Raw genomic sequence first — 15717 nt, 5'->3', positions numbered from 1 at the left:
TTGACAAGAAGAAGAGATCGGTTGGTAGGACATGTTCTGAGGCATCAAGGGATCACAAGTTTAGCATTGGAGGGCAGCATGGAGGGTAAAAATCATAGGGGGAGACCAAGAGATGAATACACTAAACAGATTCAGAAGGATGTAGGTTGCGGTAAGTACTGGGAGATGAAGAAGCTTGCACAGGATAGAATAGCATGGAGAGCTGCATCAAGCCAGTCTCAGGACTGAAGACAACAACAACAACAACAACAACAACAATGCAATACATTGACACCATGGACTATCAATGAAGAAATAAAGTAGACTTGAACATCACAAATTCAATGCACTTGTGCTACACATTAATTTGTATTTCATCCAGAAAACTCTTAATTGTTTGTCTTTGATTCATTTATGTAAATTTAAATTTTACCACATTTGTGAATGGTTACCTGGAATGACAATCTATATCTTACACATCTCATATTAAGATATTCATTTGTACTCTCAAGATGCCAGCATTGAAACAATAATGTTAATAATTTCTGCTAACTGCTCGGTACTACTCGACAATATGACAAAGTTCACAAATGTGTGGTCTGGAAGTAGGTAAAGGTAACATTGATGGTCCTTTCAGGTGCAGATTTTTTAGTTATTAATATGTTTTTTATTAACAAATTATGAAAATAATAAGTCATTTAATAATAAAATAAGTATAGAATTTTATATACATCTATGTTAATATTGACTGTTTGCCACCCATCATAGACACTAGGAGGTCTATACTCAAGAATCAATAACATTCATCATTTCTGTTTCCAAAACATTTCATGGATATTACCCTTCCATACCTTATGTATTATTGTACTCACACGTAGGACCTGCTCATCCATGAATACACGTTTGAAGGTGTGCACATGTATGTGCTCTCTCTCTCTCTGTCTGTCACACGGATGCGTGGACACATCCACCCACCCACACACACACACACACACACACACACACACACACACACACACACACACAGCTATGTACATACAGAATTACTTTAGTGTCCATATTTCATTCATGAAGTCTGAATGAATAAATTTAGTGACATGAATTAAAATGAAATTCACAAGTCAGACTCTATCTCACTTGTCACACAAGTGTCTGCATAATTTATCACAACTCTTTGGATGATGCTGAAAATTTATCATTTTGGTAGTATTATGTAATAGCTTCAGGAACCAAGGCGCTCATCATCACCATACTCTTCTGCCACAGATGCAGTATCACGGAGACGGATGTGCAGGAAGCCAGGAGCTCGTGATGGGCACTGTATGCGACGGGCAAACAGAGCAGTCAGCACTGCTCCTGCAATGCCTCCCACCAGCACACCAACCAGCAGCACAACCCAAAGGCTACCATTTCCACTGCCACTGCTCTTGTTGTTGTCATTGTTGCTGCTGCTGCCTCCTACTGACGCTGCCTGCACCGCCTGTGAACAAATAAGACATCAGTTGTTGAATGAACTGATGTTGCTCATTATAAGTTGACAGAATTTGATGTGTGTGAAAGGTTGAACAGAAATATCTGTCAGAGATCAGTAATTTTGTATCTCCTATGCTTTGGTTTGCAGGTACATTTATGCAACAATAGTAGATATAAGATAGCCTCTGGGCAATTTATGATATTAATTGCACATGGATAATGAAAGATTTTGGGGGCCCTTCACTGTACATCAGTCTTAGCAGTCCAGGCCCATTCCGTATTTGCCTAGCTTGCTTCAGCCATCTTCTTAAGCAACAAGTGTCTTACTTCATGCACCTGCTTCTGCCAATAGCTCTCGATTCTACCAAGCAATAGACATCCATTTACTACGGTCGCTGACTATCAGGACTTGGACTATAGCTCCAGACATTCCTACGCTTCCACCAGCCTAACCTCATTTTCAGTCCAGATCATCCCTTTGTCATGACTACATTGGATTTCAACCCCATGCACCTGCAGCAACAGACACAGCACATGACGATGCACATGTATCACTCATCACAAAGTACTAGATTTATTGGAGTCAGACTGCCTCTACTCCTGCAACACATCTCAGTATGTGAAACAATGCTCCATGCTGCAAGGCACTCTCTCCAAATGGCAAGCATTTGTGCCCATGTAGGTACAAACCAAGTATCAAGCTCCCACCCGTCATTACATGTACACTTGCATGATAACTGCGTTCTATTTTCTTGGATCTTGTTGTGGCCATTTATGCACCTTGTGTCAGCAAAAATCATGATCATGCTGGTGAATACTCGGCGAGGAGGTAGTGACTTTGTTCTGTGTCCTATACTCATTTGAAACATGTGTAGAGCATTTATTTTTTTGGGTGAGTGAGCACTAACTATGCTTTTCTTACCGTGCTTCTCTTTTATTTGGTGTTATCATATCAGTAAGCAATTTCTCCTACTAAATTTTGAGATTATTCAATACACCTTTTGTAATTTAGTCATGCGAATAAATCTGTTTTCTTACCATCTTGTACACATTATCCATTATTATGCATGTATAGTACCTAACATGCTTGTCTCACACCCTAAACTTTGGCTAAATATTTGTCATTATTTTATTAAACTAGGTAGGAATACTTTCCTGAAGACAAATACTGTATAACAAAATCATAACCAATGACTCAATCACAAGTTTAGATGGAACATACTGGAAGAATACTGGAACAATGTCCGCAAACCAGACAGTAAGGATGAAACATTTACCTCTTTCTTAAACATATTTATACCACTTTTTGAATTATGTCTTATCCTGAAACAACTGACCATCTGTGTTGTAAAATTTTCCAGTGTGTCAAATGACCAGACTATGTGTCTTACATTTAAAGAATACAGCATAATTAATCTTGAACTTTATAAAATACGGAACATGATAAAACAAATGAAGTTTGATCCCTATTATTCATTCATTAACACATTGCATTCCACAAATCCATTGTAATAGAGAGCCTCAAAGTATGTAAAATGAGCCAAGCTATAAATTAACAGGCACAAGCAACCACTGCTGGCAACTTAGTTAAATGTACCAACAAGAAATTATGATTAGCATTAATACTCTCAAATTGATAATTATGTAACTACACTCCTGGAAATGGAAAAAAGAACACATTGACACCGGTGTGTCAGACCCACCATACTTGCTCTGGACACTGCGAGAGGGCTGTACAAGCAATGATCACACGCACGGCACAGCGGACACACCAGGAACCGCGGTGTTGGCCGTTGAGTGGCGCTAGCTGCGCAGCATTTGTGCACCGCCGCCGTCAGTGTCAGCCAGTTTGCCGTGGCATATGGAGCTCCATCGCAGCCTTTAACACTGGTAGCATGCCATGACAGCGTGGACGTAAACCGTATGTGCAGTTGATGGACTTTGAGCGAGGGCGTATAGTCGGCATGCGGGAAGCCGGGTGGACGTACCACCGAATTGCTCAACACGTGGGGCGTGAGGTCTTCACAATACATCGATGTTGTCGCCAGTGGTCGGCGGAAGGTGCACGTGCCCGTCGACCTGGGACCGGACCGCAGCAACGCAAGGATGCACGCCAAGACCGTAGGATCCTACGCAGTGCCGTAGGGGACCGCACCGCCACTTCCCAGCAAATTAGGGACACTGTTGCTCCTGGGGTATCGGCGAGTACCATTCGCAACCGTCTCCATGAAGCTGGGCTACGGTCCCGCACACCATTAGGCCGTCTTCCACTCACGCCCCAACATCGTGCAGCCCGCCTCCAGTGGTGTCGCGACAGGTGTGAATGGAGGGACGAATGGAGACGTGTCATCTTCAGCGATGAGAGTCGCTTCTGCCTTGGTGCCAATGATGGTCGTATGCGTGTTTGGCGCCGTGCAGGTGAGCGCCACAATCAGGACTGCATACGACCGAGGCACACAGGGCCAACACCTGGCATCATGGTGTGGGGAGCGATCTCCTACACTGGCCGTACACCTCTGGTGATCGTCGAGGGGACACTGAATAGTGCACGGTACATCCAAACCGTCATCGAACCCATCGTTCTACCATTCCTAGACTGGTAAGGGAACTTGCTGTTCCAACAGGACAATGCACGTCCGCATGTATCCCGTGCCACCCAACGTGCTCTAGAAGGTGTAAGTCAACTACCCTGGCCAGCAAGATCTCCGGATCTGTCCCCCATTGAGCATGTTTGGGACTGGATGAAGTGTCGTCTCACGTGGTCTGCACGTCCAGCACGAACGCTGGTCCAACTGAGGCGCCAGGTGGAAATGGCATGGCAAGCCGTTCCACAGGACTACATCCAGCATCTCTACGATCGTCTCCATGGGAGAATAGCAGCCTGCATTGCTGCGAAAGGTGGATATACACTGTACTAGTGCCGACATTGTGCATGCTCTGTTGCCTGTGTCTATGTGCCTGTGGTTCTGTCAGTGTGATCATGTGATGTATCTGACCCCAGGAATGTGTCAATAAAGTTTCCCCTTCCTGGGACAATGAATTCACGGTGTTCTTATTTCAATTTCCAGGAGTGTATTTCTAGGTTACTTTATGTTGTGCAGAGACCACTCACTTGGAGAGGTAGAGGTGTAGATTTTTTTTAAATTTTTAATTAAGACCTCTACATGCTTTTCTGAAAGCTTACATGAGGGTGTGCTCATGGCTTCAGCACATGTTGCTGATGTATTAAGGTTCTCACAATAAGGATCAGTAAACAAATGACACCTTCTGTGGACTTCATTCATCCTCCTTGGCCAATGGGGTTGCATGAGAGGGTCACATGGTATGTCATATGTGGCAAGCACGGGACTGAGTGAAGATGTTACTCTCTCTCGCTCACCAGCACCTGACCAGTTAATGCATTCCTTCCTCGCTCTCGTAAGCCATCCAATACCTTTTGATCATAGTGGCCACCTCTCCAGGCAGCGGTTGCTTCCCTAGGCACTTCAAATGTATACCACTTTTTAATGAGTAAACCATTTGTGGTTCTGTTATGGAAATTAGACAGTTTCTTATTTACTTGACCACTCTGAACTGGTTACCCACATCCTGGCCACTCCTGCCACCATGTACGGTATGTAGAAAAACAGCTAGTTTGAAAAGAAAAAGCCCTGCTCCTCCTCCTATACTGCTCAGCTGCTATTTTCACTTAAACAAAGCATTTAGGTAGCTTCACACATGTGACTATCAGCTGTCTATATACAGACAAAGACAGGATCTCTCTGACGAAAATGTTTGGGTTATGTGGAATTTTCACTCAGGAGTCCATGTACCCTTATAAACTGTGAAGGAAGTGACTAATGAAGTATTTTTCTACTTTGTTTTTGAATATTTGGGATTTTTAAATTTTCTACATGATGTCCACCAATATATTACTATAGATTTTTGTACCAAAATACAAAACTCCATTCTGAATCATAGCGAAGAATAGATATCTTGATCTCTAAGAACCTCACACATGGAGCGTCATCCAGAGTATGCCCATTGATCTCTACAGTATTACTGATACTATATTAGCCACACGCAATGGAGTGATATAATAAGTCCATCTGTTTCAAATTACAGTGACCATAATCCTTCAGTACAAGGAAACTCGACACATTACTGTTTATATTACCGATTATAGCTGCAGAAAATACTCCCTATCTTCACATGTGGGGGAAGGAAAAAAAAAAAATAAGAAAAGAAAAACTTCAATCTCCGAGGGGCCCTAACCTTAGTACTTGACATAAATTTCAGTTTGACTCTTCTACTCTTTCCTGAGAGAAAGGGGTCTCAATAGAGGGACAGACATACAGACAGATAACAAAATGATTGTATAACAGTTCTGTTTTTACTGGGTGAAATACGCAATCCTTAAAAGGAATTTCTTTCTGTTGCATAAGAATTTAAGGAATGGAATTTCTGTCCACTGTGTACTGTGGGTAGTTTTGAAAATACTTCACAAAATGTTCATATAGTGTAGTGTTGATAGTTTAATGTCTAGGTTGCAAACTTTAGATATGTTAAACGTGGCAAAGCATGCAGGTTACCTGCTGTGAAAATTCAGCCATGCTTGCAGGTGACGGCACCACTTCTGACACCTGGCGTACTGTTGTCTGCGTCACACCTGGTACTGCTATCGTGGTCCTTGAAGTGACTGAAGTTGGAGCTGTGCTCACACTCTGCTTTTCATGTTCGAGCTTCTCTTCCTCTTCAAAGTGCAGGTGCTCCATGAGCTGCCAGTTCCCTCGTGGTTCAGCACACTTTGCAACAATATGCACTGCATTCTCTTTTGTCCATTCATAGAAAGGTAGCAGTGCAGCATTACACTGCAGCTTGTTACCTATAAGCCTTATTTGTTGCAGGTGTGTCAGCCCCTTAACACTGGATACCTGCAAAATAAGAAAATACAGACTCAGTGTGGATTGGTATGTTCTTTTGAAAAAATACAACAAACAAAAGGAGAGATCTACAATTATAGTTTGTTTATAAAAACTGTTAGAAAATTTGATAACCTGAAAGTCCAAAAAGCCAGGGATTTATTTTTTTTTGCCGGGGAGTGTTTTGAGATAGATTGGCAGACTTTTTTATGGAGAGGGGGGGGGGGGGGGCATTCTTTACTATTCATGATTTTATCAACTGGATATTTATTTTAAAGTTTTATTTATTAAGCTTATGATGTGCATCCATGGAGCATGTCAAAGTACATATTTGCTTTCTCAGTTTTATATTAAAATAAATTACTTTTACTGTTTCAAAGTGCAGATTAGCTTAAATAACTAATAGATTTTAACCACAGAACTTATGTAAATTTCCATAATAGTTACATAATTTTAGATACAGTAAGCCAAACAGATTTTATGATGCATACATATTTTATGTGCATCAGTGAAAGAAAGTTTAATTGCAATAAATCTATATCACCGTTACATCATTTTATACATACAATATAAAACAGTCACATAGGACATGCATATTCTAGCTCCAGTTATGTTTATATTAATAAAAATTTAAAAACAATAATACTGTACGAAAGCTACATTCAAGTCCAGTAATGCTGTTAAGAATGTACTTCATTTCACTTTTCCTTATCCTCTCTTACTGTGTACATTTTTTAAAATACTCTGCTTGTTTACATCAGTTAGTTTCACATGAAAGATATTCTCTGACTGCATATGAAGGGATTTCCAGTAATAGCTCTTTGATCAGATGTTGAAACTTAACTTTTGATCTGGCATTAGTGTTGGGTGGTTCATATTTATTTCAATTTAACCACTACTCCTCTAATTTTGAGTTGTCTTATGCTGGGCAGTTCTTAAGTTCATCCACTTTCAAGTGTAGTGGTGGTGTACACTTTCATTTTTGTTGAGTTTATGTTCATGATCCCAAGCAAGGAGCAGAATTTTGTATATGTACAAGCTGTAGCAAGTTAATTTTTTAAAAAATAGAGTACTGCAATTGTCTCTTTCCAGGGCTGCCAACAACCAGAACCGACCATCATCATATTGCTGGTGTGTATGATGAAATATTTTTGAATTATATCCATCTCTCGTAACAGTTCTGAGTGTTTGGCTCATCTGTTCAGGTAATTTGAACCCATTTTGTATACATTTTTACATTGTTTTATTAAATCATCACTCCTCTTTATAACACTGAGTTGCTGCCTATGATTTCATGAAAACTATGATCTTCCATTAAGAAATTAATTACCAATAGCAATTTATGATTGTGCAATGAAAGAGTAATATGACACTGTGAGCTGAGAGCCACCCCCTCCTCCCTCACCCAACTCTCAAAGGGATTGTTCAACCATCTAATGGGAAAGGGCTTTATTTCTCCAAACACTGTTCCTTTACCAGATAGTGTATGAGAGCTAGGTCTTAAATGTATCTGTTGAGTGTAGCTGATGCTCATATCTACACATTTTGTTTCTAAATTACATAGCTCTGAAACACTTAAAATAAGAAAGATTTGGCTCACATAACTAAGCCTGCAGATAATCAGTTTGTAGCATCTGGCATCTTGCATTAATGTTCTCTTTATTAGCACCAGTATTAAGCCTAAATGTCTGAAAACAATTCTATTTCATAATTGGAGAGGGAGAAGTATTTTAATATATAAAAACTGGCACAGTACTGGTTACGTATTTCTGTAAAATATTATATGTTCACTTTTTTAGCTCACATTAGTGGAAGAGCAGATGGAACATTAAGTATGTGCATATTTTGAACATTTTTGTCTAATGAATAATGTTGCTCACATACCCCATAATTTATTGTTAAAAATCTTTATTGTATATTAAAGTCATGACTGGCATATTTTGTGAAACTTGCCTGCAGTAATAAATATTACCTGTTTTATTTGGTATATAATGATCATGGACTAGTTCTTCAAATCTGGAAACAACTAACTAATGAATTTTTTTCAAGCACCTGACCATGACCAAAGTCCATTTTAATTGGATTTATTGCTTTCAGCTCTTATTCAGCGAATAATTAGTATGATGACTGAACATATAATTTTTCTTTTCTTTCTGTAAACATGGGAGAGTACCAAATTCCAATGTGTTTACTTACATCTTCAATAAACATTGTAGCACAATAGTCAAATTTTTCTGAAGGTGCAAAAGAACAAGATATAAGTGAAGTGGAAAACATTATTTAGTTAGTGCAACAGTAAAGCTGTACAGGATAAACAAAAACTTGCCTGGCTAACTGTGAATAATGTTTTTAGATAAAAGTACTCATTCTTCTGGTATTTCTAAAGTTTTAGTTTCTTCATACCCTTTAACTATAGATCACATAGTACTATAGCATGAGTTTTCTTGAGGTTTTCATCTTTGATTGCGGATTTGCAAAGTTCTCTATATGGATTATCTTTAAGAGAAAAATGACCACGTTTGTATTAAACTCTCCAATTCTTAGTTCTTGAAATAAAAGAACATATTCCTTATGAATCTACACCAACTCACCAACTGGGATACAGTTACGGGGCACTAAATGTCAAAATCAATAAATGTGTAAGGGCCCTCTATTGCAGTTCGTTCATTTCCCTGTGTGACACACAACAATATTACTTTCAAAAGCCATATAAACAAAAAATTCTGTAGGAAAATTTGAAACTTGACTTACACTATTATATAAAATGTACCAACATAATAAAAAGAAAATTTCATACTTGTCAATGACAGCTCTAAGTGAAATTCAGAAATTTTCTTCTTGCTGTAATAGTGTGTTTCATTGTTAAATTTCATTAGTAAATGAAACTTAAATGAACTTATCTTTTGGAAGAACTGACACTGAATTAATGTGATTTATTTAGACAATCAGTAAAATTATACACCTATGTTATACTGCATATGAACAAAATGATGATCTGTACCTACATCTACACCTCTGTTCTTACACGACATGTGACTGTACAGTGCATCATAGTGGGTACTTTTTGCCACTACTATTCATAGGGAAATGAAGCCCGTTTCCCTTACAAATGGGGCGGAAAATGCGTGCCACATTCCTTTCTACAAGACTTAATCTCCCCATTTTTTTTTCTTATGGCTGATAAATGGTTTGCAGTCTGTTGAAAATAATGGTTACGTCTTCTACGGTGCGCATAGCAGATACTATGAAGCATTTTTTCCTCACTTACCTATCAAAAAATAAAGTTCTAGTTAAAAGAAAAGAGCTTCTTTATACAAGAGCCCTATTTCTATTATCAAAGACTTAATTATAATGTACGAGGGTCAGAACTTAAATAGTGGAAACTATTTATTCACAACTGATACAAAAGAATTAAATGTTTGCACTTGTTACCGTCCTTCAAAGTAGTCACCAGCATTGTGTAAAACCCGTTGCCAATGATGTGGAAGGTGTAGTATACCGTTAGCAGAGCCTGTTCTGTTGATGGTGCGAATGGAGTGGTTTATTGCCTGTTGACTCTCTGGAACAGTTCTGAAACAAATGCCACGAAGTGGTTCCTCCATCTTCAGAATGAAATCAAAGTCACAAGGACTTAAGTCTGGGGAGTATGGTGGATGGTACAATACTTCCCAGTCCCATCGACCGAACAGAGCGGCCACAGCTTGCGCTGTATGCACCTGCACATTGTTGTGCAAAATGATGAGTGGGTTGCTCAGAAAGTGTAGCTGCTTCTTTTGCAAAGCTGGTCACAGGTGATGCTCCGAAAACAAACAGCAATACTGTGCACTGACGGTCTGCCGCGGAGGAACATAATGCATTAGGATAACACCGTCACAGTCATACACGAGAATCACTGTAACTTTAGACTGCTCCATTCACACCATCAACAGAATAGGCTCTGCTAATGGTATACTACGCCTTCCACATCGCTGGCAATGGGTTCTACACAACACTGGTGACTACTCTGAAGGACAGCAACAGGTACACACATGTAACTCTTTTGTATAGGTTGTGGATAAATAGGTGCCACTATTTAAGTTCCAACCCTTGTATGTACCAACAACAATGGGGAACATATATGATGGAAAATAGCATTGGTTGAATAAACTTATACACTTTATCACTGATGGCGGTTTATCTGTTACTGGTGGTTGTAACACACCAAGATAAAAAAAATCTATAGACTTACCGAAACAGTGGACAGCTTATTGTCAGCAAGGCTGAGGTTGGTAATGTGTGGCATATTGTCAAACCAGGAGGCCTGCAGCCCTGTGAGCTCCATACGGTCCAGTTCCAGAAGCACTACTGAGGGTGCTGTTGGGAGTGTGGCCTTCTCACCAGACAGCAGAAGTGGATTCCCTGACAGGTGTAGCCGCCGCAACTGATGATTATTCACAAACAGGTCTGCTGGCAGTGACTGTAGCCCATTGTCTGACAAGAACACCTGCAGAAGGGAGGGAAAAGCTGAATCTCTTAGAGCAAGAAAGGAGATGAGAAATAAAAATCGCCTATCAACAGGTAACAAAAATATCAAAAAATACCCATTTGTATACATGTGTCTGGAGCCTCTATAAATTCCTGAGGGAAGTTATTTTCCCCATTTTCCTGCTTAGGCAGTTTTTATATTGAAATTGTCACTTTAAGGTACCTTGCTACTTACACCACTGTAAAAAGTTGTTAGCTTATACCATCTTATATTCAATGGATCTGTGTGAAGGAAGCAACATCTGGGTAGTGGATAGATGGGTAGAGGACAGGGACAAGTCCTCCACCTGTTTACTCCCCTCCCCGCTCCCACTCCAGTACTACGCATACCTTGTATTTTACTGACATACCTACAGTCTTTTCCTCTTCTCTGTTTCCCTGCTTTCCATCTCCCCTTCTCTGCCCCCCCCCCCCCCTCCCCTGCACAGCCTTATGACTCTACAAAATGGCAGCCCTAAATAAATCTGTAATAAAAAATATTGTTTCAGTGTATCCTTAGGATCTTAAGTGCACTTCAGGAACAATCTTCAGGCACTTTGCTTGAATACTTTGAAGAAATACATCAAATCTGTAACGAAAAAAAGAAAAAAAAACAGTTTTATTGCCATTCTCTCTTTAGAATATACTGCATTTCTACAATTTGTGCCTTGTTTTTCTGATGACATGTGATAAAAAGTTCAAACCTTCCATGACTCTTCTTTTGGGATCATTGTAATTTTATTTTATTCTATTTTGCAAAATTAAATAGACAAGAAAAACAGGAATGACGTAATGATATTGCTTGGAGATTTTAATGCAAGAGTAGGGAACCAGCTCTCCCAATGGAGAAGGGTCATTCAAAAAAGATACCTTTTTTTCTTCCTTAACTAAGGTTTGTTAAACGAAAAATTTGAATTTTGCCGTATCCCAGAAAGCTTCTTCTCGAATCCATTGCTATAGTAGGTTTCTGTGTGTTTCAGTGTTTCAGTCGTTTGCAGAATGGCTGACACTAATGCTTGTATTATATAGTGTTCTTTGATAGTATTCTTGAATGCAGAAGGTGAAATGCCCATTTGGGTTCATAAAAGAATGAAAAATGTGCATGGTGATACAACAGTGGATATCAGCATTTCTAGACAATGATTTTGGTGCTGTAATGAAGCTGAAGGACAAACACCATTGGCTGATGAAATGCGGAGTGGCGTGGTCGTGACTGCAGCGACTCCACATAACATTCAGCAAGTTGATGACATCAATGGTCATGATTGGTGAGTGACTGCAGGTGACTTGTGATGCATTACATCCTTCAGTAAAGGCAGTGTGATGATAATTATGCATCTTGGGTACCAAGAATGTTAAGCAACCAGAATAAACAGGCCAGAAAAACAATTACCTCCAATCTCTTGCAGCAATTCTGTTTGGAGGAAGAGAAGTTTCTGGGAAAAATTGTGGCCAGACGTGAAAGTGGGTTCATTTTTTTGAACCAAAATCAAAGAGGCAGTCAATGGAATTACATCATGGAAACTCACAATAGAAGAAAAATTCAGAAGTGGGTGATCAAGAGGGAAAGTATTTAGGGAAGCAGAGAGTGTGATTACGATTGATTTTTTGGAGCAGGGATGCACAATAAATTCTGTCCAGTACGTTAAAATCCTCAAATAGCTTAAAGCATGCCTTCAGCGAGTTCACCAAACTAAAACTATGACAAATGTTCTTCCGCTGCATGACGATGCAATAACGCACACCAGTTGTCACACTACTGAAGAGACAGTGAAAACTGGATGGGAAGTCTTGCCTCCTCTGCTATACAGCCCTGACCTGGCACCATCAGACTTCCTTCTGTTTGGGATGCTAAATGAAGCTCTCCATGGGATTCACTTTGAAGATGAGGAGGCTGTAAAAATGTCCATGCATCAATGGCTTCTGGAGCAGGATGGTTCATTTCACCACACTGGAATACATGTCCTTTTAAAAGCTGGATCAATACTGCAGAAATGGACAGATATTATATTGAAAAGTCATAAATGAATCATCAGTGTTATGGTTTTCAACCTGTTTGGTTTCATTTGAAATTCTTGACAAATAAAAGAAAATGAGAGGCATTACTTTTTGATTCACCGATGTCACTAGCATGTGAAGGGAAAGTATTTTAAACAAAATGGACAAGAATTTAGATGATTTGCATTTTTTAATAACCTGGAAATAACCAATGCTTTTTAAGAGGATATTCACAAGTATACATGGTCAGCTCAGAGTCAAAGGTCATTAAATGATCACATAATAGTTAACAAAAAAACATCACCCCTGATAACTCATATACAAGAGTATACTGAGAAAGCAAGACCTTTCTGACCACCGTTTAATAATTTCTAAAATGATTATTTTAACGAAGTGGAGAAGGAATAATAAAACTAATAGAAACAACAAAACAAATTCAAAGTGCACATATTACAAGACAAAATATAGAATTATTGGACAAAAATAAATCTAAGGAAGAACTGCTAAGGAAACTGCCACTGAAGACATAAAGGGAGAATGGAATATGAATAATAGTGTTGAGAAGCCAGCTTTTAAAGCACTGGGAATAATATCTAAAAGATATGCTAAGATGGGTTTAAAGATATGGAACGAAGAGAGAAAGGGGACGAACACAAGAAATATCTACAAAAGAAAACCTCATCAGAATTATGAGCAGAATATAATAAAAAATTAGGAAGATAGTGCACTGAGCAAACTGGGACAGATACCTAAGTAACCTAGGAAATGACATTCATGAACAACAAGCACTTGCCTTTAAAGCCAAAAACTAAAGTGGGAAGGGACAGATGGTGTAACATTAGTAGAATTAAAAGAAGCTTTAAATACAACAAAAAATGGAAAGGCAGCTGATATTGTTGACATTAAGAGCAAGTTATTCAAATATGGCGAAATTCTCTTTAAACTAAGATTTTTACCTTTCCTAAATTTATTATGTTGGGGGGAAGTGAGAATACTGTATATCTGATCAAGATAGGAGATCAAAAACACTGTAATAATTATAGGAGAACAAGTAAGTGTTTTAACAGCTGGATATAAAGTACAGAGAGCCAAAACAGTTGTAACTGAAGACCAGTGTGGATTTAGATTTGGATGAAGAACAATGGATGATATATTCACTTTGAAGATACTGGTAACTAAAAAAAGAGAATTTTATAATGAGACACACCTAGTTTTTCACAACTATGTCAAGGAGTTCGACAGATTAAGCAGCACTAAACTCTGGTCAATATCACAAGAAAGTGGATTTCCATGGCACTTGATATGGGCTATAAAATGCTTATACAATGTAATTAAATTTGTAATAAAATAGGGAACAAAATAAGTAAGAATGGCATTATAACTAACCAAGATGGCATTATAACTAACCAAGAAGTTAAAAAGTTGCACTCTTTCCACAATTTTATTAAATTTATTTATAAATAACATAATTAAAAAGAGGAATAAGGAAACAAACGCCAACAAAGAAATAAAACTACATAAGGGCCATTATACATGGTGTCCCAGGAGAAATGGTCAATATTCAGGGAAATGTCAGAAATGATCACACAATGCAAAAATTTCTACTAAATATGGTCTCTGAAATGCATACCTTAAGAGATATAAGCACTTTGTCTTTGATACTGTTAAGCAAATATCTTCTACTGCAAGCTCTTTGTTTTCATTGTTTTAGGAGGAGATAGTATGGTGCAAAACAAGAAATAAATGTGTGGTAGATATGGACTCTTAAATGCATACCTTAAGAATTATGAGCAGTTGTCCAATAGAAGAGATGTGTTTCACAGTAGTGAAGATGAACAAATGCTCATAGCTCTTAATATATGCATTTTAGAGCCCATGTTCACTGGACCTTTTTTGCTTTGAATGATTGTTCCTGTAACTGAATATTCATTGTTTCTTCTGGCACTCTCTGAATAAACACATTACAGTATGCTGATGGGCAGACAGTAATATCCACTTCAGAAGAATAATTACAAATAAATATTTTAAAAATCAACCAAATTAGCCAAAAGTATAAATTCAAAGTATCTATAGAAAAGACAAAAGTGGTAAATGAGGTAAACAACAAGACTGACCAAAAATAATGACAAGAAAGAAAATAATTAATCAAATAAAACATTTTAACTATTTGGCTGCAAAATTTATTTTGACTGAAATAAAGACATAAAGAATCAAACAGCAAATGATTGCCACTGGAACTATAAAAAACATTAAACAAAAAGACAATTAAAGAAATGCCACTGAAATTCTATAAAACACTAGCTGTGCAATTGCTACTTTATGGATCTGAAGTTTGGATAGCAAACTAGGAAGACATAAATCAAATAGTGATGGTAGAAATGAAACTGCTCAGATGACTTAAAGGATATAAACCAGGAGATTGTTTCTTAATCTAAGATACTGGGAATGAGCTTAAAATATTTGTAAAAACAGAAAAACACTTGTAAGCTGAAATGGAAGCAACACGTAAACAGAATGCAACAAGATAGATATACTAGAAATATATATACCCAAAGGAGTAAGTGACTTAGATTGGCCCAGGAATAGGTGGAGCCGAGAGGCTTAAGCTGGAACAGTTTCACTGAACCTATTCCACAAATGTAAGATGATGATAAGAGCCTACTTCTGGCTGGTTAGATGAGGCTCACCATGGGTACCTCTCCTGTACCAACTTCTTCATCTTGCATCCAACATCTTCATACATAAACACATGGTGTAGAATGGCAAAGAACTGTGCAGAATGGGATATTGTGCACACAGATGTGCAGATGTCCAGTGTAACTGCATGTGTGTCAGTGAAAATAGAAGATGAAACTCTGAAAGT

General features: G+C 38.4%; 1 protein-coding gene across 1 annotated transcript in view; it reads right to left on the bottom strand.

Annotated features, from left to right (window-relative positions):
* Positions 1–697: 697 nt before the first annotated feature.
* Positions 698–15717, bottom strand: part of LOC126334947 (leucine-rich repeat-containing G-protein coupled receptor 5-like) — a 355730-nt gene continuing 340710 nt past the window's right edge. Inside the window, exons 7-9 of the mRNA XM_049997690.1 lie at positions 10582–10836; positions 6024–6365; positions 698–1459 (exon numbers count right to left, since the gene is read on the bottom strand). Coding sequence (XP_049853647.1) covers positions 1202–1459; positions 6024–6365; positions 10582–10836 — 855 coding nt within the window. The 3' untranslated portion in view covers positions 698–1201. The remainder of the gene's footprint in view (positions 1460–6023; positions 6366–10581; positions 10837–15717) is intronic.

This window comes from Schistocerca gregaria, chromosome 2 (assembly GCF_023897955.1).
Source record: "Schistocerca gregaria isolate iqSchGreg1 chromosome 2, iqSchGreg1.2, whole genome shotgun sequence".
In the NCBI taxonomy this organism is placed as follows: domain Eukaryota; kingdom Metazoa; phylum Arthropoda; class Insecta; order Orthoptera; family Acrididae; genus Schistocerca; species Schistocerca gregaria.
This window is presented reverse-complemented; position numbering and strand designations above follow the sequence as displayed.